The 23,318-nt window shown below is 42.0% G+C and overlaps 1 protein-coding gene across 2 annotated transcripts in view; it reads right to left on the bottom strand.

Moving 5' to 3' along the window:
• The window catches only part of LOC122549455 (sodium/potassium-transporting ATPase subunit beta-1-interacting protein 3-like), a 480,426-nt gene that overhangs the window by 54,168 nt on the left and 402,940 nt on the right, over positions 1–23,318 (bottom strand). For both annotated transcript variants that reach the window (XM_043689301.2, XM_043689300.2), the window contains exon 4: positions 11,764–11,961. In XM_043689301.2, the coding sequence (XP_043545236.2) occupies positions 11,764–11,961 (198 nt within the window). The remainder of the gene's footprint in view (positions 1–11,763; positions 11,962–23,318) is intronic.

Below are 23,318 nucleotides of genomic sequence, written 5' to 3'. Positions count from 1 at the left end.
TAACTAAGACAGAGCAGTGTCTCTACAGTGTATTAACCATACAGAGCCAACCCAGACTGCCTCACACATACATCACATGACACAATTCACCCTTGCCTTTCTGAGCTTAGAAATTCTCAAGGTCATCATGCAAGAAGGTGTGCAGTCATCCTGATCCCCTGGCCCAGTCAGGTTGCAGCTACTGGGGTAGAACTTCTTTTTTAAATATTCCTTTGTGGGATGTTTGCATCACCGGCTCGGCCCAGCATTTATTGCCCGGCCCTTGGGAAGGTGGGGGTGAGTTGCCTTCTTGAACCGCTGCAGTCTATGTGCTGGAGGTAGAGCCACAATGTTGTTAGGGAGGAATCTGCATGGGGAAACCAGGACACGGGAAAATTCACCTGGAAGCCAACTCCATGACCCTCATGCATTACCCTTTTATGCGACACCTTTTTAAGTGACTTTTCGAAATCCAGGTACATGAGATCTACAGCTTCCCTATTGGTTATCCTACTACTTACATCCTCAAACATAATTTTCCTTTTATACAACCATGCTGACTTCGATTAAACTGTGGTTTTCTGAGCGTATTACAACTTAATGAGAAATTCTTGTACCTTCTAAGAACAATTCTCAGAATAACAGGCATGTAGTTTGTGGTTCTTGTTGCGTAATGAAATTGAAGAAAACTCATGAGATGTGAACTCTGTTTCTTCCTTCACAGATGCTGCCAGACTTCCTGACTTTCCCCACTGCTTTGTTCCTTAGTTCAGATATTCAAAATCTACAGTGTTTTACTTCTTTTATTTATATAATCATGATGTAACTGATTATGTGACTCTAACATCAGTCAGAGAAAAGATATTAGTCCAGAGTGAAGAGAGGAAGGTTTTAGGTACTGCACTGGAGAGCTGTAAATGATCTCCTGATACATCCAGATGCAGATAAGGATGTGTTACAGGATATAAGGTGCTAAAGAATCATCTGAGGAAGGGTTACAGGACCTGAAACATTAACACTGATTTCTCTCCACAGGTGCTGCCAGACCTGCTGAGCTTTTCCAGCAACTTCTATTGTTGCTGCCAAAGAGTCTTACTTAGAGATAAAGACCAATCAGCCTCAGGGTATGTGTAAACACTCATAGCCTGAGATACTCCAGAGCATTGCCTCTAACCTTAGGTTGCATCATTGGGTTAAAGCACATGATAAAGCAGATGCCTCTCTTCCTGCTTTGTTGAATAATGGAGCAGCATATGCTAACACGCAATCTGCTGTGATTCTGTTACCTTCTTTTAAAAGTATTTTTAGTTTGAGAATGGAGAAGGGAGCTGCTACCTTGTGATTTATTCATGGGCTGTTTGCCAAACTCTGCAACCATGAGCAGATAAATACATTTGGATGTTAGGTTGCCAACCTTATCCATTACAATTAGTTTCACCCACAAGGTCAAGTTTTTCATTTTGGTTAAATATAAAGAAGTGCTACAATGCATGCACAGAAAAACTAATTTCCTCCCTGAAACATGTGATAAGCCTGTATGCTCACTGTCCAAGGTAAAAATAACACTATTTCCTTCTCAATTATACCTGAGCACCCAACTATCATTGCACCCATCCAATTGGCATTGCTAATTAGTTTAGCTGCATTTTGTAAGTATATCTCTGAGATCAGATGCATCACAGTGACTTTCGGATGGACCCTCCAAATATTGTCAATCCTTGGTTGCATATTCTGTGTTCTGTTACCTGCAGTGTATTCAGTGAAATTGATATGTCAGTTCTATATTAAGATCTTCAATAAAACAGTTTTCTGACAGAACGTACTGAGAACACCCAGCTCTGACTGTTTCAGTTAAAAGACATCCTCAAGATATTCTATCCATTAAGCAGTATGATTACGACAATGCTTACATCCTCTGGAAAAAGAAATCCCTGTAGATTGTGTGAAAGTTTTCTTAGAGCAGAAGGTATTACTGGGATCAGAGGCTGCTTTTCTGTTTTCCTGTCCTCTGTGTGTGAACAATACAGTGATCACCTTTTAGAAGTCAGACCATCTACTCAGAACGCTTTCACTAGAAAGATAGAGGCTGAGAGGTGACCTGATCGAGGTCTACAAGATTACGAGAGACATAGGCAGGGTGGTTAGTCGGAGGATTTTCCCAGGATGGAATGGTCAACTACGAGAGGGCACAGGTTCAAGGTGAGAGGGGAGGAAGTTTACAGGAAGAGTGGGGGGAACATTTTTCACTGGAACGCACTGCCAGTGGAGGTGGTGGAAGCAGGCACTTTAGCTAAGTTTCCAAGGTGAATCTTGATAGTCACATGAATGGGAAGCAAACAGAGACATAGAAACTGTGCATGGGCAATAAGCAGAGCTAAATAAGGACTGGGAATTGGAATAGGCTTGGTGGGCAGAAGGGCCTGTTCCTGTGCTGTATTGTACTGTATCGTACATCTAATAGATTTTAAGATTCTGGCAAATTGCTAATCTTGAAACAATATTTTCCAAGTTTTGATTAGCCCACAGGAAACAACTTGAGGCATACAGTTGGGGATTGCAGAGTCTTATCCATAAACACTGCCAAGTACAGCTCCCGCAGACCCTGGCACTTGGCTCGATACTCTGTTATCCCCCTTCCCCACAACCCCCACACCCCTGGGATCTGACTCAGCCTTTACCCCTGCACCGGGTCTGACACAGCCACCACCACCAGCTGGTGTTTGGGAATGAGACTGAGGATATCCTTGGCCAAACAAGTTTGTATTGGAAAAGGCTTCAGTGAAACAGGGCTAGGGCGTGGGGGAGTTGGGGGGGGGGGGGGGGGGGGGGTGTGGGAGGGTGGTGGGGTGGAGAGTGGGAAGGTGTTTTGCTGTGAAATAGCTTTACAAATCCAGACTTTGTGGAAAGATTGTTTGTAACTTTTGACTTTGGACTGACTTTTGAAGATGGTCTGCATCAACAGGTATTGCTGGGAGAGGAGAGTGTGATTGAAATAGTTTGGTGTGTATGTGGAACAGCTCAATGTTTCTCATTGTTAATTATTTCCTGGATGTTCCCAATAATGTGCCAGTTAACCTGGCAGTGTGGGAAGGGTAAAGGCTGAAGGAGGACCAGACGTTTGGTGTTCCTTCAGCTCCCCCCAAAATGTTTTGAGGGGTGACCATCCAATTTTGCAGGAATTCAAGGAGTACAGTGTTATTTGTAGGACACACTTACTTCAGGATGGAATAGGCAGATCCATGGTGACAGATTGAAAAAGGTGCCCCAACATTTGGAAAAGTGTAGAATTTGGGTGAAGGCAGCCAAATATGTGGAATATTTCAAAATTCCATGGAGTATTTTGGGTCATTGAATAGATTGAGATGGATTACATCTTACCTCAAGGAGGGTCTATCCATTAAAAATGCACCACACCCTTTGAATATTTCTGAACCTCAGATCTTTTGTCAGTCTAATTATTATTGGATGTAGGTTTGCTCGCTGAGTTGGAAGGTTCATTTCCAGATATTTCGTCACCCAACTAGGTAACATCTTCACCTAGTATGGTGACGAAACATCTGGAAATGAACCTTCCAGCTCAGCGAGCAAACCTACTTCCAGAACCTGAACCTGAGCTACAAATCTTCTCAAAATTCACTAATTATTATTAAAATAAGTTTATGCCACATTTATCAATCTTATTGTACGTATTGACCAAACGCTTGAGGAAGGAAGTTCTGTGATTTTGGACAATGTAGTGCAACAAAGCATTCAGGTTGTGTTAGAGTGAATTGGAGGGTCTTAAGTTACTTACATATGATAATGTTTCCAAAATATTAAGCCATATGTGCTGCCTTTCCACACAGAGTAGGAAATCCCTCCGTAAGGGCATTGTGGGTCTACCTACAGCACATGGCCTATAGTGGTTCAAGATGGTAGCTCACCCCGACCTTCTCAAGGGCAACCAGCGACAGGACAATAAAATGTTGGCTGAGCCAGCTACACTCATATCTCATAAACAAATGTATAAACAAGAAGCTATTCAAATTGGGTTGAGCTGTTTCAAATAAATCGTAAAATAAACAGCAAAACATTAGAGATATTTTATAGATGATTGCTGCTTATGGGTTTCCAGAGGAAATTGTGTCTGACAACTGACCTCGATTTTGTTCAGAGGCTTTTCGAATGTTATGAGAGTGAGTGGACTAAAGCTGATTCCAGTTCCACCATAGCCTGCAGTTTGAAATAGAGCAGCAGATTGTACTGTATAAATTATTAACTGTGCTCTTGTTAAATAAAAACAAGTACAAACGGAAAGGAATGTCAGATGTCATTGAATTGCAAATTGGCGATTTATTTATTTATTGTAACACACCCCACTCCACTAACACTATTATTCCAGCTGAACTGTTTCTTAGACAACCCAAAATCTGGTTTTCACTGGTGACAGTACATTTAGCAGAAAGGAAAACATCATTAGACTGAGAGCTAGATCAAGGTCTAAAGCTGAACCAGGAGGCTAAGGTAAAATAGAATAATCAAAAAAAGCTAAAGTAGCTGCCAGAGAGAGTAGTAAAATTATGTGGTTCTTGTACATACCTGGCTCACCCCCACCCTTCTCAAGAGCAAATAGGGACAGGCAATAAATGTTGGCCCAGCCAGCGATACCTAAGTCCAGTGAGTAGATTTTAAAGATTACTCCAATACAAGTTGAGACTGAAAGCTGGTCAGATCTGCATCAGACTTAGACAGATGCGTTTGATGAAAAGGAAAATTCAATTGAAGGTCAAAGATAGGATCAGTCCATGCACAAGAAAGGTTCTCAGTCTCGGGCAAAGACAGGCCAAGGTCCTTCCCCAAGTTTTGAATTTGTGAGTCAAGAAAGCAGGTATCCTCTTAAGAACAGTGTAGATGTTTTAGATGTGTAAATAAATACAAAACTGTACTGATGAGAAATCACTAGTTTTGCTGAGGCTTTCCAGGTCAGTCAGCAGAATACTGGTATAAAGGAGAACAACACTTTACACTGAATGAAGAGAGTCCTGACTGGTTGCCATGTGGACTCTGGTAAAAGGAACCAGTTGATAATGACTACCAGTTAACTGCCATGCCTTGATTAAGTTTAAGCCAGAAAGGGTGATTCTGATTGGTCAAGGCATTGTCCTGAGGAAAGAACCAGTGTAATCATGTTGCCTCTTTTGTTAAGTAAAAAAGGACACAATGTTTGCAATGGCTGTGAAGAATAAGTTTCTGTGTATTAACTTGTGTAGCTTCCTGCACGTGGATGTGCACAACGCTGAGACGGATTGACAATCCTAAAACGGATTGACAATCCTAAATCAGTTGTTAATATATCTCTTAGCACACTCAGGCTTATTGTCCAACTGTTGGACACTGTGCAAGCATGGTTCAGCTGGAGACACTTGATTGCTCTGAAGTCAAAGGAACAATCTTTCCAATCTCTGGGGTACATGGTCCATTTGGGGTGCTGTAGGGTTATTCCAAGGCTCTTCCATTTGAAAACAGTGAGGTGGTCTGATAGAAATGTTTAAAATTATAAAATGTTGTGACATCCTGGATACATTAAGACTGTTTACTCTAGAGGGAAAAAGCATAACTGCAGACCATGAAATAAGATAGTCACCAAAAACACCAACAGGAAATTCAGAAAGATCATCTTCATCCAAAAAAAAAATTGATTGGAAAGTTGGATTCATTGTCACAGGCAGCATTGGAACAAATAGTATGGATCTGTGTGTGAGGTGAAAGGGGATAAGCAAATGATGGAGAAGTGACCCCTTGGTTATGATGGTGGATTTAGATTTGAAAAGATAGCAGGAGGTCTGAATGAAGAATAAACATTTAGCATGGACAGGTTGGGCCACATGGTCTGTTTCTCAGCTGTATATCCTATCCTGCTGTCCCAGGATGTTTTGGAAACTACCCAAAACTGTCTTTGTAATCTTAACAGGACCAGAGGGAGTGTTGATCTGCTAATAGCAAACATAGATTAACAGAATACTTAAATATAACAAAGAGGTGCAGATACTGGAAATCTGAAACAAAATCAGAAATTACTGGAGAAACTAAGTGAATGTTAACTCTGCTTTCTCTCCACAGATGCTGCAAGACCTGCTGAGTTTCTCCAGCAACTTCTCTTTTTGTTACCAGAATATTTATTGTCAGAAGGTTCTACTGGATCTTTCATGGAAATTACAAATACGGCTTTAACTCTGATGCTCGTTTAGTTTTTCCTCATATTGATTTTGTTTCATCTTTGATCACTAAAACAAACATATCTTATACCAACAGTGGAATCATAAACCTTGTTGTTTGTGATCAAAGGAAACATAGAGATCCAAGCTCTGTAGTTTAAACTAAGCCAGTATCAGTGTAAAGCCCCTAATACTGTTAGAACATTGAGTTGGAGAACATAGAACAGTACAGTACAGGAACAGGCCCTTCGGCCCACAATGTTGTGCCAGACAAATTAAATGAACCCCTTCTGCCTGCCCTTGGTCCATACTCCTCTGTTCCTTGCATATTCATGTGTTTATCTAAAAGTCCCTTAAATGCCCCTAATGTATCTGCCTCCACCGCCAACCCCGGCAAGGTGTTCCACACTCTTACCACTCTCTGTGTTAAAAACCTGCCCCTTTGAACTTTCCCCCTCTCACCTTAAATCCATGCACCCTAGTATTAGACATTTCAACTCTGGGAGAAAGATTCTGACCGTCAACCCTATGTATGCATCTCATAAATTTATGTTGCTTGAATTATTACAACTAGTGAGCTGTGATGATCTGTCCCCAATACTGAATCAACTCTACAATATTATCTTGCACTTTGCAACAGTTTTTAGGGATCAGTAACATTTAAGCAGTTTACTAGAGACAAGCCGTGCAGCTTGATGTATTTATTTAGTACTTTAAGGGTTTTCTGTGGGCTGATTGTTGTATTCACCAGTAGTATTTATTAAAGTATGTAATTGAGCTAAAATAATTGAGCATCCCTCTCTTCTGTGCTCAATAAATTCTGAATGGATACATTAAGGCAGTCCTTTAGGCAGTCCATGGCCAAACTGATAAATTGTTCATGAATATAATTTCATATCCAGAGCTGCTATCATGTTATTGTTCTCACGTTCATTATAAATGATTATGGACAGCAAGAAACCCAGATATTACATCTACTTTAACATTTAGGATCCATAATATGGAGGTGCTGGTGTTGGATGGGGGGTGAACAAGTTCAGATGTCACACAACACCAGGTTATAGTCCAACAGGTTTATTTGAAATCACAAGCTTTCGGAGCGTGACGAAGGAACAGTGCTCTGAAAACTTTGATTTCAAATAAACTTGTTGGACTCTAACCTGATGTTATGTGACTTCTGACCTTAGTATTTAAGTCCAATCAATTCTTCTATAATGTGATGGTTGCATTCTTGTGCAACCCCATGTTATAGAAAAATCGTGCTTTAGAAATAGAGCTTAAAGTGTTAGTGATGTAATCACGTTACAGCCAACACATGTTTTAAAAGTTTGCACTTTAGAAACAGCGTCCCCAATTTGTCAATCACATCACAGCAAATACACGTTGACAAAGTGCACATTATAACAGAACTACATGTATACAAATACTGTTCAACTCGTGTTAATGGGCTTATATCATTTTATTTGTGCATAAATGCTTGGACATGGTGGATACTGGTAAAAAATAGTGCTTGTTTCTGCTTCTTTTATGTTGCGTAAAATTGAGGTTTTGCATTTTGGGAAAGCAAATCTTAGCAGAACTTATACACTTAATGGTAAGGTCCTAGGGAGTGTTGCTGAACAAAGACCTTGGAGTGCAGGTTCATAGCTCCTTGAAGGTGGAGTCGCAGGTAGATAGGATAGTGAAGAAGGCGTTTGGTATGCCTTCCTTAATTGGTCAGAGTATTGAGTACAGGAGTTGGGAGGTCATTTGGCGGCTGTACAGAACATTGGTTAGGCCACTGTTGGAATATTGTGTGCAATTCCTATCGAAAGATGTTGTGAAATTGAAAGGGTTCAGAAAAGATTTACAAGGATGTTGTCAGGATTGGAGGATCTGAGCTATAGTGAGAGGTTGAATAAGCTGGGCTGTTTTCCCTGGAGCATCGGAGGCTGAGGGGTGACCTTATAGAGGTTTATAAAATCATGAGGGGCATGGATAGGATAAATAGACAAAGTCTTTTCCTTGGGGTGGGAGAGTCCAGAACTAGGTTTTGGGTGAGAGGGAAAAGATAAAAAAGAGACCTAAGGGGCAACATTTTCATGCAGAGAGTGGAATGTGTATGGAATGAGCTGCCAGAGAAAGTGGTGGAGGCTGGTACAATTGCAACATTTAAAAGGCATTTGGATGGGTATATGAATAGGAAGGATTTGGAGGGATATGGGCCGGGTGCTGGCAGGTGGGACTAGATTGGGTCCAGATGACTCTTCATCAGAGCTGACGTGAGCTTGCTCTCTCTCATGGATGCTGTCAGTCCCACTGTGATCTCCAGCATTTATTGTTTTCAGGACAGAATCCAACATCTGCAGCTCCTGCATGTTTTGGGCAGTTGAACTTGAACTCAAAGTAGACAGGCAGGAGGCTGGAAGAACACAGCAAGCCAGGCAGCATCAGGAGGTGGAGAAGTCAATGTTTCAGGTGTAACCCTTCTTCAGGATGGGGGGGGGAGGGGGGGGAGAGGGGGGGAGGGTTGTAGGGGGAGCTGCAGATAAAGTGGGGGTGATGGGAAAGGTTTGAGGGGGGAGCATGGTGGTGAGGTAGGGATAGGTGAACACAGGTAGAGGGTACGATCTGGTTGGTCAATGGGAGGAATGGTCAATCAGAGGAATGGAAGGGAGTGGGAGAGACTGGGAAGGGAATCAGGGGATGGGAAGCGAGGCTATTTGAAATTGGAGAACTCAATATTGAGTCCTCTGGGCTATAGGCTGCCCAGGCGGAAGATGAGATGTTGTTACTCCAATTTGTGGTCTTGAATCCAGGCTTTCTGGCCTAGAGTTATGGACACTACCACTGTACCATAAGAGCTCTGATGCAGAAATATAATGGCTCAACTCAAATCATCTCCATCCGCAACATCAATGAACTTCCACTCAATATAATGTCAGAAGTGGGATATTTGCTGATGATTGCACAATGCACAGCACCACTCACAGCTCCTCAGACATTGAAAATGCTCTATATGTATATGTAGTTAGACCTGGACAACCTTCTGGCTTGGATTGATAAATGACAATTAACAAGAGTCAGGCAATGAACATCCCTTTGACATTCAATAGCATTACCATTGCTGAGTCTCTTGCCAGCAATATCCCACAAACTGGACTGTATTAATGAAATGAATTCTGTGGTTAGGAGAGCAGGCCATAGGTTGGGGATTCGGCAGTGAGTAACTCACTCGTTGACCCTCCAAAGCCTGATCATCATCGTCAAAGCACAAGTCAGGAGGGTGATGATTGCTCTCCAATTGCCTGGTTAATATGTATAGATGGAGTTTGCACATTGTCCCTGTGTCTGTGTGGGTTTCCTCCAGGTGCTCCAGTTTCCTCCCACAGTCCAAAGATGTGCAGGTTAGATAGATTGGCCATGCTAAATTGCCCTGTAGTGTCCAGGGATGTGCAGGCTAGGTGGGTTGGCCATGGGAAGTATAGGGTTACAGGGATAGGGTAGAGATGTGGGTCTGGGTAGGATGCTGTTTGGATGGGTTGTATGGACTCAATGGGCTGAACGGCCTGCTTTCACACTGTAGGGATTCTATGATTCTGTAATATAGCTCCAACATCACTGGAACAGATTGATCTGCATCCCGTCCACCATCTTAAACCAGCAGCCCCTCCATCACCGGTGTATAGTGGCAAGTGTGCAGACTATTTAAGAAAATTCATGGCAGTAACTCATCAAGTCTCCTTCGACAGCACCAGGTCCATGGGAACCTCCACCAGCTCCAAGTTCCTTTGTAATCCACTCTCGATCCTGATTTGGAAATGCATCATCATTCCTTCATTGTCACTGGGTCAAAATGTTGGAACATCCTTAGTGGTTATACTGAGGGTATACCAACACCAACTATACTGCCATAGGTTAGGAGGGTAGCTCACCTGACACCATCACCTGGCAAGAACAATGAGACATGGGCAATCAATAGTGTCTTTGTCAGGAATGAAATATCTGATGAAATGAAAAATAAACACACTGATGGATGTGAAATTTGTTGTGATGGAATTTGCACTCCATTTGTATCAAATAGTACACTGCTTGATTTCAAGGTAGTCCTCAGAGTTTGTAACAAGTGATTTTACTCACCAGTGTCCTATGCTGAGAAAATTCCTACTTATGGTATAGATTTATACAAAACTTTTAACAAATCTTAACAAGTAAAAGCATGGAACTCTATCAACAAACACATTGATTTAGATCCCATTAATCATCCCTTGAGAAAAATAACAGGAAATGACATCACCACAGGAAATAACATCACTAACCCAAGGAAACCTAAACACATAAATAAAAAGCGGGCCATACCACTGGGGGCTCACTGATGGTGACGAAATGTCTGAAAACAAACCTTCCAGCTCAGTGAGCAAACTTACATCCAGTAAAATCATGTTCGGAATGAAATATAATTATCTACTTTACTGTAAAATATGATATTTCCCGAGGAAGTGAACTGCCATTGGATGCCAAATGCATGTAAGGAGAGTTTTCTTTGGTGCACGGGTACAGACAACAACAAAAACAAGCATTTATATATCACACATTAAAATATCCCAAGGCATTGATAGGAGAATACCAATCAAACAACCTTTGACACTGAGTTATGTGAAGAGATATTAGGGCTTATGACCAATAACTGGTCAAAATGCTTTTAAGGAGCATTTGAGAAGGGAGAAGAGGGACTTGGGGTGATATTCCAGGGCTATGAGACAAGACAGCTGAAATCACGATCAAAGGACAAGGGCAGTAGATACATGGGAACACCACCTCTCCTAGCCACTCACCATCCTGACTTGGAAATATATCGCCGTTCCTTCACTGTGGCTGGGTCAAAATCCTGGAATTCCCTCCTTTAGGACATTGTGGGTCTACCCACAGCACATGGACTGCAGCGGTTCAAGAAGGCAGCTCACCCCCACCTTCTCATGGGGCAACTAGGGACGGGCAAGAAATGTTGGGCCCAGCCAACATCCCATGAGTGAATTAAAAAGAAAACGCACAAGAGGTCACGGTTGGACTAGTCTGGAGATCCTGGGGAGTTGATTTGATTTAAGCTTTATTGTCACATGTACTCAAGTACAGGAGTATAGTGAAATGTGTCTAATGCCACCACACATAGCGCCTTCCTAGGAACGAAGGTTCAAGTAGTAACATTGATAAACAAAGTTAAAGGAAAGCATTACCATTGTTATTAGTAGAAGTAGAGAAATAAAGAAATAATGTTAAAAGTTAGCATTATATTTGAAAGGCTGGTGAACATCACACAGAGACGCAGGGACGAATAATTGAAAAATGTTCCGAAATTGAGAGGTTGCAAGACTGGGAGCTAACCCTGGCCAGTGGGCACAGGGATGTTGGTTGAAAGATATTTGCTGCAGTTTAGGATAAGAATAGCAGAGGCTCAAATAGAGTCCAATTCATGGTGGGTGGAAGAAAGAATTCTGGTGAGGAGAGCACTGGAATAACCAAGTGTAGGGATAGAAAAGGCATGAATGAGACTTGCAATAGCTCATGATCGGGTAGGGGTGTGGGTCCCAGCATGCACCATGAATCTACTTACTGACAGTAGTATTTGGAAGGAGCTGTGAATAACCTCAAGATACTGAAAGTCAACAATGCAGCCTGTCACTGAGATATAAGTGCGATCATCTTGGCTTTTACTGGCTGCTGCAGTCAGTTCCTTCCGCACACAACCTGGTCCATGTTCCCTCCACCACGAGCGATGCATGGAGATATTAAAGGTCATCAGGTCACTATCCTGCAAACAACATAGAAAAACACAAATTAAACCCATTATGTTTGAATAGCCCATGAAAGTTATGGCAATAAAATTGGCTGATTGTGTAGCGCATGTGATGCTGGAAAAGCACAGCAGATCAGGCAGCATCCATGGAGCAGGAGAATCGACGTTGCTGTGCTGTGCTTTTCCAGCACCACACTCTCGGCTCTGATCTCCAGCATCTGCAGTCCTCACTTTCTCCCAATTGTGTAGTGCGATCTTTTTACTACTGTGTTGCCAATAACTATCATTGCTGCTGGAACTGCACAGGAACATAAAGGAAATTAATGGCCACGCTTTCCTGCGACATCTGCTTATGTGATTGGTCTGCTCAGAATGAAAAGCACCTATTAACTGAGATCCCAAGAAAGGTTTCCCAATGAGAAGCCAGCAGCAGCAGCAGCAGAGCTGGAGCTGGGGGGAAATGGGCAAAAGAAATTTTGCTGAAAGAAATTTAGCAAACATTAAAAATAAAGAAATAAAGTTAAAAATTAACATTGCAGTTGTATTAAAAATAATGTCACTTGTAGAAATAAAGTACAAAACATTACAAAGCTAGAATATAATAAAACAAAATATAGATTTTAGTTAATATGGAAAATTCAGGAATAGAGTGAAACCAAGATATACATTTTAATTAACACAGAGACTAGAGGAACATGGTAAAATGTAAATATATATTTTAGTTAATGCAGCAAATTAGAAAACAGGGTAAAACAAAAATATATATTTCAGTTAATACAGAGGATTGGAAAGTACATTGAATGGAAAATAAAACCTATTTGAATTTCCATCTCCTTTTAATACAAGCAGCTGGATCAAACAGTACCATACCATGGAATCAGCATTAAACTTGTTTTCTTAAACTTCCTCACTTCATCAGTTATGGTTTTCCAGTTCAAATTTTACAGCAAGAGGAATCACCGGTGAAACTTATTCTCCTTCTTGATCAGAGCATATAGACTTCACATTAGGAAGGTTTTGATCTTAGAGTCACAGAAATACAGATCCAGAGGCTATGTTCTACGATGAATATAGATTTCCAGCTTCAAGGCTGTTCATGTATATTTATATAACAGAGAGAGTTGGGGTCATAGTTACATACAAAGAAAGAATGTAGTTTCAATACCAACTTATACAGAGATCGAGTTGCAGTTCCAAGAGATAGCACAAAAATTATAACTAGAAGCCAGAACTGACCTCTGGCATGGAAGAAAACTATATGAATTGACTGCACTGGAACTGTACTGTGTGAGTGTTATTGTTACAGGGCTGTCTAACTATCAAGGGAGTCTAACTATCGAGGGAGTCTAACTATCGAGGAAGTCTAACTATCGAGGGAGTCCATGGCTCTAATCCAACGCCATGTAGAGAGTAGTACACGGGAAGATTTCCAAACAGACAATCCAGCAGAATGTTGTGGTGGGGGCATCAACAAGATGAAAGACATTCGTTGGTTTGTTCAAAACATGTTAGTCTTCCCGTGGAAAGAATAGTCCATGATCAAAGGTTTGCAGGTCTCATGTTCCTAAGCCTAGGACTATGTGCTGTACCATTTTCTAAGGCTTTGCAAAGGCTCAAAACATAAAAGGATACTGTCCCAGTTATAGCTGCCATAGTATATCAACTGGGGTGACAACTGTGTAAAGCCATTTGGGGTGGTAACTTTGCAATGGAATATATTTTGTACATACCCATAGAGTCATTTCCTTTATTTCTAAAAGGCCTTTGACAATTTCCAAAAAGGTCTTTGGCAAAGTGCCGCACATGAGGCTGCTGCATAAGATAAGGATGTATGGGTGTTAGGGGTAGAGTATTAGCGTGGATGGAGGATTGGTTGACTGACAGGAAGCAAAGAGTGGGGGATAAATGAGTGCTATTCTGGCTGGCAATTAGTGACTAGTGGTGTGCCTTAGGGATCAGTGTTGGGACCACAATTATTTACAATTTATATAGATAATTTGGAGTTGGGTCCACGTGTATGGTGTCAAAATTCACCGACAACACTAAGATGAATGGCAGAGCAAAGTGTGCAGAGGACTGTGAAACTTTGCAGTGGAACATAGATACATTGAGTGAGTGGGCAAAGGTCTGGCAGATGGAATACAATGTTAGTAAATGTGAAGTCATCCATTTTAGTAGAAGTAACAGTAAAATAGATTATTACTTGAATGATAAAAAGTTGCAGCATGCTGCTATGCAGAGGAACCTGGGTGTCTTTGCGCATGAAAAACAGAAAGTTGGTCTGCAGGTACAACAAGTAATTAGGAAGGCAAATGGAATTTTGTCCTTCATTAATAAAGGGCTTGAGTTTAAAAGCAGGGAGGTTATATTGCAGCTGTACAGGGAGCTGGTGAGGCCACACCTGGAGTACTGTGTACAGATTTGGTGTCCTTACTTGAGAAAGGATGTTCTGGCACAGGAGGGGGTGCAGAGGAGGTTCACTAGGTTGATTCCAGAGTCGAGGGGATTGGCTTATGAGGAGAGACCGAGTAGACTGGGATTATATTCATTGGAATTTAGAAGAATGAGGGGCGGTCTTACAGAAACATGTAAAAGTATGAAGGGAATTGATAAAATAGAATTAGAGAGGATGTTTCCACTGACAGGTGAGACTAGGACAAGAGGACTAGGCCTCATGATTAGAGGAAGCAGGTTTAGACCTGAACTGAGAAGGAATTTCTTGCCCCCGAGGGTTGTTAATCGATGGAATTCCTTGGCCAAGGAAGTAGTTGATGCTACTTCAGTAATTGCTTTTAAAGCTAAGGCAGATACTCTTTTGATATGGTGAAAACGCAGGTAAGGGAGACTTAATAGAGACGTACAAAATAATACATGGCTTGGAAAAGGTGGATGCTAGGAAATTGTTTCCGTTAGACGAGGAGACTAGGACCCGTGGACACAGCCTTAGAATTAGTGGGGGTCATTTCAGAACAGAAATGCGGAGACATTTCTTCAGCCAGAGAGTGGTGGGCCTGTGGAATTCATTGCCACGGAGTGCAGTGGAAGCCGGGACGCTAAATGTCTTCAAGGCCGAGATTGATAGATTCTTGTTGTCTAGTGGAATTAAGGGCTACGGGGAGAACGCTGGTAAGTGGAGCTGAAATGCGCATCAGCCATGATTGAATGGCGGAGTGGACTCGATGGGCCGAATGGCCTTACTTCCACTCCTATGTCTTATGGTCTTATGGTCTTATAAGTGGAGCTGAGTCCATGATTAAAGATCAGCCATGATCTTATTAATTGGCAGAGCAGGCTCGAAGGGTCAGATGGCCTACTCCTGCTCCTAGTTCTGATGTTCGTATGTTCTTATACAGAATGGAAACAGACCCTTCAGTCCAACCAGTCCATTCCAAACATAATCCCAAACTAAACTAGTCCCACCTGCCTGCTCCTGGCCCATATCCCTCCAAATGTTACTTTTTAGGTATTTATCGAAATGTTTTTTTAAAATCATGTGATTTCCCAGAGTGGCAGATGGTGAATGAACAAAATGTGAATTGGGTTGCACATTCTGTGATGTCGGTTTGGGGAGGGTGAATAATTAGAGATGTTACCGGGTGCTGCAGGTTCCATACTCAAATAGTTTATTGATTATTAGAGGACTTGATGGTTACAAAGATAGGGCAAGAAAGGGCAAGAAAGTGGAGGTGAGGAATGTCCACTATGATCAGCCATGATCCTATTGAATGTTGGAGATGGCTTGAAGGGCCGAATGGCCAACTTCTGTTCATATTTCTTATGGTCTAATGGTTTAAGAGCCACTTAAAGCCAATCAATCAAAGGCATTAGGATTTGGCAGCCAGCATCCAGGACCCCACAGGACTCCCTGAAGTGGACATCCAGTGCCGGCACAGGGAGCAAGTGCTTCTGACAGGACTGAAGACCCCCCCTTTCTCTTGGGTGTTTCACCAACCAGAGACCACCCTCTGGATAGGTTCCTTCTCCACTCTCCCACAGTAGTAATCTGAATACAAAAGCCATTTTCTTCAAAAATAAAAAATATTGGAGAGAAGGCACATACATCTTGACATGTTATCTTCCTAATTTCCCTTCTACTGCACATTGCTGCTGCTGCTGTCAAACCAGTGACCTGGAATGGACCTTGCAATTTGCACTGTCTCTAATTGGACAGAAATCTCATTCTGTACCATTAATTGCCACTCTGGGGAAATCACCAAGGAATGATATTTCCCACACTGAGTGGGTGTCTGACAACATTTCAGCTTGATGATTGTTTACAAGCCCATGAGAAAGATCCTGCTCTAGTTGGCAAGATAGAATAGTGTAGCTCGTTGGATCTTTGGAGTTCTCTGCAATGGAGGTTGATGAACCATAGAATCCCTATAGTGTAGAAAGAGGCCATTCTGCCCATTGAATCTGCACCAACCCTTCAAAGAGCATCCCGCATACACCCAGCCCATTACTCTATCCCTGTAACCCCACATTTATCACAACTAATCCACCTAGCTTGTACATCCCTTGATATTATGGACAATTTCACCATGAACAATTCACCTAACCTCTACCCTTTTGGAGAGACAGAAATCCAAACAAGGAACTTTATTCCCTTCACTGTGTCACAAAGCTGTTCCCTTTATTCTAAAAGCCGTTTCTTTTCTCAAGGATACTGTGTCCTTGATTTTTCTCAGAGGGGTTGTAAACGGAATGGGCTCTGATGAAAAGGATTTGAGAGGCTTTTTGTTTATATATAAACACATGAGACTTCAGGCCAAAGTGGTCATGTTTTAGAAGTGACCGGTATAATGAAAGGGGAGCGGTCAGCTCTCTAGTTGAGTAGTTCAGTCCAGAACTAGTTCAGAGTTCAATAGTGAGCTGTGTGGAAACAAACTCTCTCTCTCTCTCTCTCTCTCCTTCTGCCCTTCTAACTTCAACCTGTAAGCATTTGTTCTACCTTTTACTGTTAATTGAGGATGTTTGCATATTGGAAATGTTGCGTAGATTTGGAACAGCATAATTGAGTCTAGTTTGGATAGACTGAGTTCTGTAGGGGTTCTTTATTCTGTTCTTTGTGTCTCATTGTGTAATTTTGTGAATAAATTTTGGTCTGTTTTAAAACCTGATAGTCAACCTCGCTAACTTACTCCGGGTAATTTTCACTGTACACTTACCGAAACAAATTGCAGAGTTACGGTCTGGGCTGCCTGCTTAAGAATGTTTTGAGTGGTCTGGCCGAGTCCATAATAAGTGACAGATTGTAATTAGACTTTCCATTATGAATATAGATACAGGAATTTATAATGGAATATACACAAGTGCAAGACATTTAGATATAAATTGTAACTTTAAGGAACATTGCTATGTTTACCCTAACTGTAATTCCAATGCAATTCGTGGGATGGGACTTGTTTTAAAATGTCCTAAGAGATGTGATAAGGTGGTACACAAAAGCAAGATCATCTTTCTTTATTCAATTAAGTAAATTGTAAGCAGCCTATTTGTTTTTGTCTGTGTGTATAGATCCAGAATACACAGGATTAAAATAACAAGTCTCAGGCAAGATGAGAGATAATAAGCTGTTTTTCTACGCTAAGAACTAGATACATGAAAATCTCTAAAAGTTGGATAAATATTAATTTCTGTACAGAATATTTCTTGGGTATGCATAATATGTGACCACATAATAAATGAAACATAACAGGATACATATTATTTGAGGAGAAGAAGCCATCGGTTTGAATGTTGTTTTTACATTTATAAGAACAATGCTCATCAATATTGGGTAAAACCTGACTTTGGTTTCAGTGTTAGCCCTCCATCTTTGGTGTGGAGGAGCCGGTGTTGGACTGGGGTGGACAAGGTCTGAAGTTACACAACACCAGGTTACAGTCCAACAGGTTTCTTTGAAATCACTAGGTTTTGGAGTGTTGACATGACAAAGGGGCAATGCTTTGAAAGCTTGTGATTTCAGATTAATCTGTTGGATAAACCAGAAATCACTGGTAAAGCTCAGCAGCTCTGGCAGCATCCGTGAGGAAGAGCAGCACCCTTCCTCAGAACCGGAAGGGTTCCGAGGAAGGGTCACTCAACCTGAAACGTTAACTCTGATTTCTCTCCACAGATGCTGTCAGACCTGCTGAGCTTTTCCAGCAAATTCTGTTAGGTTTGACATGCTGTCTGTCATTCTTTATCAGTTATCTGCTGATCTGTAAAGGGACGTTCTTTATTTATTGAACTGAAGTCTTGCCTATTAATAGGTTTCCACTCCATGATGAGATGTTTGCCACTCACCTTTCCTGTGTAACTTTATGCTCTTTCCACCCACACCATTAGAATCAGCATTGCCTTGCCTGTTTGTTTTTAAATTTTCTGCTCAATTCTCTTCTTTTTTCTCTACTATGATCATCATTCCTAAATGTCATTGCCCTTTCAAAGGTTTGCAGGTTTGTGTCTGTTATTGATATTTGTAGCAAAAAAGAAGAAATAGCGTTGACAATGTGTTTTTTAATGCTGTCTTAGGAAAGACAGTGGTCGAATTGATCAGCACCTGGGAATAGTCAGGCTTCTCCAATATAGAAAATATGTTTTGTGGTTGTTTCCTGGGCTTTGTTCCAGGATCAGGGCTGTTCTTCACTATCTTTCATATACCTTTCATTTTGATCAGTGCTGTCCTGGGCCTGTTACAAACTGCCATTTTTTGACAGAAAGTGAGACACACAGAGAGAGAGAGAGAGAGAGAGAGAGGGAGTCACATTAGAGTGATTGAGATGTACAGCAGGGAAACAGACCTTTCAGTCCAACTCGTCCATGTCGACCAGATATCCTAAACAAATCCTGTTGGATTTGCTACCATTTGGCCTGTTTCCCTCCAAACCCTTCCTGTTCATATACCAATCCAAATGCCTTTTAAATGCTGTAATTGTACCAGCCTCTACCAGGTCCTCTGGCAGCTCATTCCATACACGTACCACCCTCTGCGTGAAAAAGTTGCCCCTTAGGTTCCGTTTAAATCTTTCCCCTCTCAACTTAAAACTATGCCCTCTGGTTTTGGACTCCCCTACCCCAGGGAAAAGACATTGGCTATTCACTCTATCCATGCCCCTCATGATTTTATAAATCTCTATAACCTCAGCCTCTGACACTTTAGAGAAAATAGTCCCAGCCTATTCAGCCTCTCTCTGTAGCTCCAACCTGGCAGCATCCTCGTAAATCTTTTTTGAACCCTTTGAAGTTTCGCAACATCCTTCCTACAGCAGGGAGACCAGAACCGATTGCAGTATTCCAAAAGTGGCTGAACCAATGTGCTTCAGTACAGGTTTGTATCCTTTAGTTTTGGTTGTAATTGTAACTTCAGCTCTGAACTCAGACAGGTTGATGTGTGACTAATAGAAAAATACTTATCACAACTGCTGTCACCTTTGCAGCTTTTAACATGACTTTACTGCCACCAGTAAATGTCACAGTTGCCATTATTAACTGTTTATGCCCAATTATTGCCACCATGATGTGGTTTGTGATTTTTCAAATGTTAGTCCATATTAACATATACCACAAAGAGTCAGCTTTTTGAGAAACTGAAAATGATGTCGAGAAGTTTCTGTACTATTTTCATGGTTGCAATATCATAAGGTGATACAAGTTTGGGTTTTGTACTTACCTATGTTGCTGTACATTGCAATACACGCATAGCTAACTCCAGGTGCCGCACTGACTCCATTCTACAGAGATCATGACTGAACGTAGGAAGGGTACGTTTATACTGGTACATCGCATTTTAAGACATCATGTCACTGTCGTAAAGATACAGGTTTTCCTGGTCTGGAATCTGGGCCGTACCACAACATAATTTCTTCAGAAGTTGACTCTTAAAACAATAACAGCTCCATATTTGCTCCACACGCAAGTTAGATTGACTCATTAATACAATCAAATGTTCTCTTGCTTCACTAAGCTTTGTGGTAATCCATCATTTCATGTCATGTTTCTGATTGTCTGTGTAGATGTTCATCAGCTTTCTCAGTAGCTACCATATCAGGCAACATAGTATTTTTGCACCAGCCCAGCTGGATATGAGCAATATGCTCTTCATACTGACCATGCCCACAATGAGTGAAACCCTGATTTTGGAAACAAGAAGGTAACTCGTTAGAACAGCTGGTATTATCACAGAATCCTGCCCACTTCCTGTCTCTTCCATAGGAAGATCTTAGATCAACAGTCCGCACGCACTCACTTCCACAAACTGAGGCCCTCAAGTAGTTAACTAATTATCACTTAGGGGTTTAATTAAAATCCACATGGGCTGCAATTACTTTGAATCCATGTTAAGCAAGAAAGAGGTGACTTAGCCACCTGGTGAACCAGTGTTGGAAGGCTCACAGTTTGAGAAAGGCAGGATGTTGTATATGATTTAGGGACTGAATATAGCACAGCTGGGTGGCTATTGAGAGGCACTCTACACCCAGCCTGTCTCTCCTGGTAACATCTCCAATCCCACTCACACCCCCAATCCCAGTAAATAAAAAGGCAATCCCACTCACACTCCCAAACCCAGTAACATCTCCAATCCCAGTAACACCCCTAACCCCATTAAAAAAACCTAATCCCACTCACACCTCCAATCCCAGTAAAAAAACTCAATACTACTCACACCCCCAAACCCAGTAACATCTCCAATCCCAGTAACAAACCCAGTCCCAGTAAATACACAATCCCAGTAACATCCCCAAACCCAGTAACATCTCCAACCCAGTAACATCTCCAATCCCAGTAACAAACCCAGTCCCAGTAACATACACAATCCCAGTAACACTCCCAAACCCAGTAACATCGCCAATCCCAGTAACAAACCCAGTCCTAGTAACATACACAATCCCAGTAACATCCCCAAACCCAGTAACATCTCCAACCCAGTAACAAATCCAATCCCAGTAACATCCCCAAACCCAGTAACAAACCTAATCCCAGTAACAGAGTTGAAAAATGTGGTGCTGGAAAAACACAGCAGGCCAGGCAGCATCCGAGGAGCAGGAGATTTGACGTTTCGGGCATAAGCCCTTCTTCAGGCTTCCTGAAGAAGGGCTTATGCCCGAAACGTCAAATCACCTGCTCCTCGGATGCTGCCTGGACTGCTGTGTTTTTCCAGCACCACATTTTTCAACTCTGGTACTCCAGCATCTGCAGTCCTCACTTTCTCCCAATCCAAGTAACACCCCGAATCCCAGTAATATCTCCAATCCCAGTAACAAACCCAATCCCAGTAACAAACCCAATCTCAGTAAAAACCCCAAACCCAATAACAAACCTAATCCCAATAACACACCTAATCCCAGTCACACTATTGAGAGCCAACCCCTGCCCTTGCCTTCCACACCCTGCCTGTCTCTTACAGTGACATCTCGTATCCCAGTAACACCTCCAACACCAATAACACCCCCAAACTCAGTAACAAACCCAATTACAGTCACGCCCCCAATCCCAGTCACGCCATCAATCCCAGTAACACCTAGAAACGTTTCCAATCCTAGAAACGTCGCCAATCTCAGCAACACCCCAATCCCACTAACATCTCGAATCCCAGTAACATTTACAATCCCAGTAGCATCTCCAAACCCAGTATTGTTTCAAATCCCAGTAACACCTCCAATCCCAGTAACACATCCAATCCCAGTAACATCTCCAATCCCAGTAACACCCCCAATCCCAGTAACATCTCCAATCCCAGTATCATCTCCAATCCCAGTAACACTCCCAATCCCAGTAACATCTCCAATCCCAGTAACATCTCCAATCTCAGTAAAACCCCCAACCCCAGTCACACCCCCAATCCCAGTAATACCCCAATCCCAGTGACATCTCCAATCCCAGTATCATCTTAAATCCCAGTAACACTCCCACTCCCAGTAACATCTTTAATCCCAGTAAATCTCCAATTCCAGTAACATCTCGTATCCCAGTAATATCTCGTATCCCAGTAACACCATCCATCCCAGTAACATCTCCAATCACAGTAACTTATGCAATCATAGTCACATCTCCAATCCTAGTAACACCCTCAATCCCAGTAACACTCCCAATCCCAGCAAAATCTCCAATCCCAGCAACATCTCCAATCCCAGTATCATCTTCAATTCCAGTAACATCTCCAATCCCAGTAACATCTCCAATCCCAGTAACACCCCCAATCCCAGTAACATCTCCAATCCCAGTATCATCTCCAATCCCAGTAACACTCCCAATCCCAGTAACATCTCCAATCCCAGTAACATCTCCAATCTCAGTAAAACCCCCAACCCCAGTCACACCCCCAATCCCAGTAATACCCCAATCCCAGTGACATCTCCAATCCCAGTATCATCTTAAATCCCAGTAACACTCCCACTCCCAGTAACATCTTTAATCCCAGTAAATCTCCAATTCCAGTAACATCTCGTATCCCAGTAATATCTCGTATCCCAGTAACACCATCCATCCCAGTAACATCTCCAATCACAGTAACTTATGCAATCATAGTCACATCTCCAATCCTAGTAACACCCTCAATCCCAGTAACACTCCCAATCCCAGCAAAATCTCCAATCCCAGCAACATCTCCAATCCCAGTATCATCTTCAATTCCAGTAACACATCCAATCCCAGTAACATCTCCAATCCCAGTAACACCCCCAATCCCAGTAACATCTCCAATCCCAGTATCATCTCCAATCCCAGTAACACTCCCAATCCCAGTAACATCTCCAATCCCAGTAACATCTCCAATCTCAGTAAAACCCCCAACCCCAGTCACACCCCCAATCCCAGTAATACCCCAATCCCAGTGACATCTCCAATCCCAGTATCATCTTAAATCCCAGTAACACTCCCACTCCCAGTAACATCTTTAATCCCAGTAAATCTCCAATTCCAGTAACATCTCGTATCCCAGTAATATCTCGTATCCCAGTAACACCATCCATCCCAGTAACATCTCCAATCACAGTAACTTATGCAATCATAGTCACATCTCCAATCCTAGTAACACCCTCAATCCCAGTAACACTCCCAATCCCAGCAAAATCTCCAATCCCAGCAACATCTCCAATCCCAGTATCATCTTCAATTCCAGTAACATCTCCAATCCCAGTAACATTTCATATCCCAGTAATACCGCCGATTCCAGTATCATCTCCAATCCCAGTAATACCTCCAAACCTAGTAACATCTCGCATCCCAGTAACACCGCCGATCCCAGTATCGTCTCCAATCCCAGTAACATCTCCAATCCCAGTATCATCTCGAATCCCAGTTACACACCCACTCCCAGTAACAAGTTCAATCCCAGTAACACCTCCAATCACAAAAACATCTTGTATCCCAGTAACACCGCCAATCCCAGT

Source organism: Chiloscyllium plagiosum, unplaced genomic scaffold (assembly GCF_037043375.1).
Source record: "Chiloscyllium plagiosum isolate Xiang-an unplaced genomic scaffold, Cpla_swu_hap1 HiC_scaffold_4, whole genome shotgun sequence".
NCBI classification, from domain to species: Eukaryota; Metazoa; Chordata; class Chondrichthyes; order Orectolobiformes; family Hemiscylliidae; genus Chiloscyllium; species Chiloscyllium plagiosum.
This window is presented reverse-complemented; position numbering and strand designations above follow the sequence as displayed.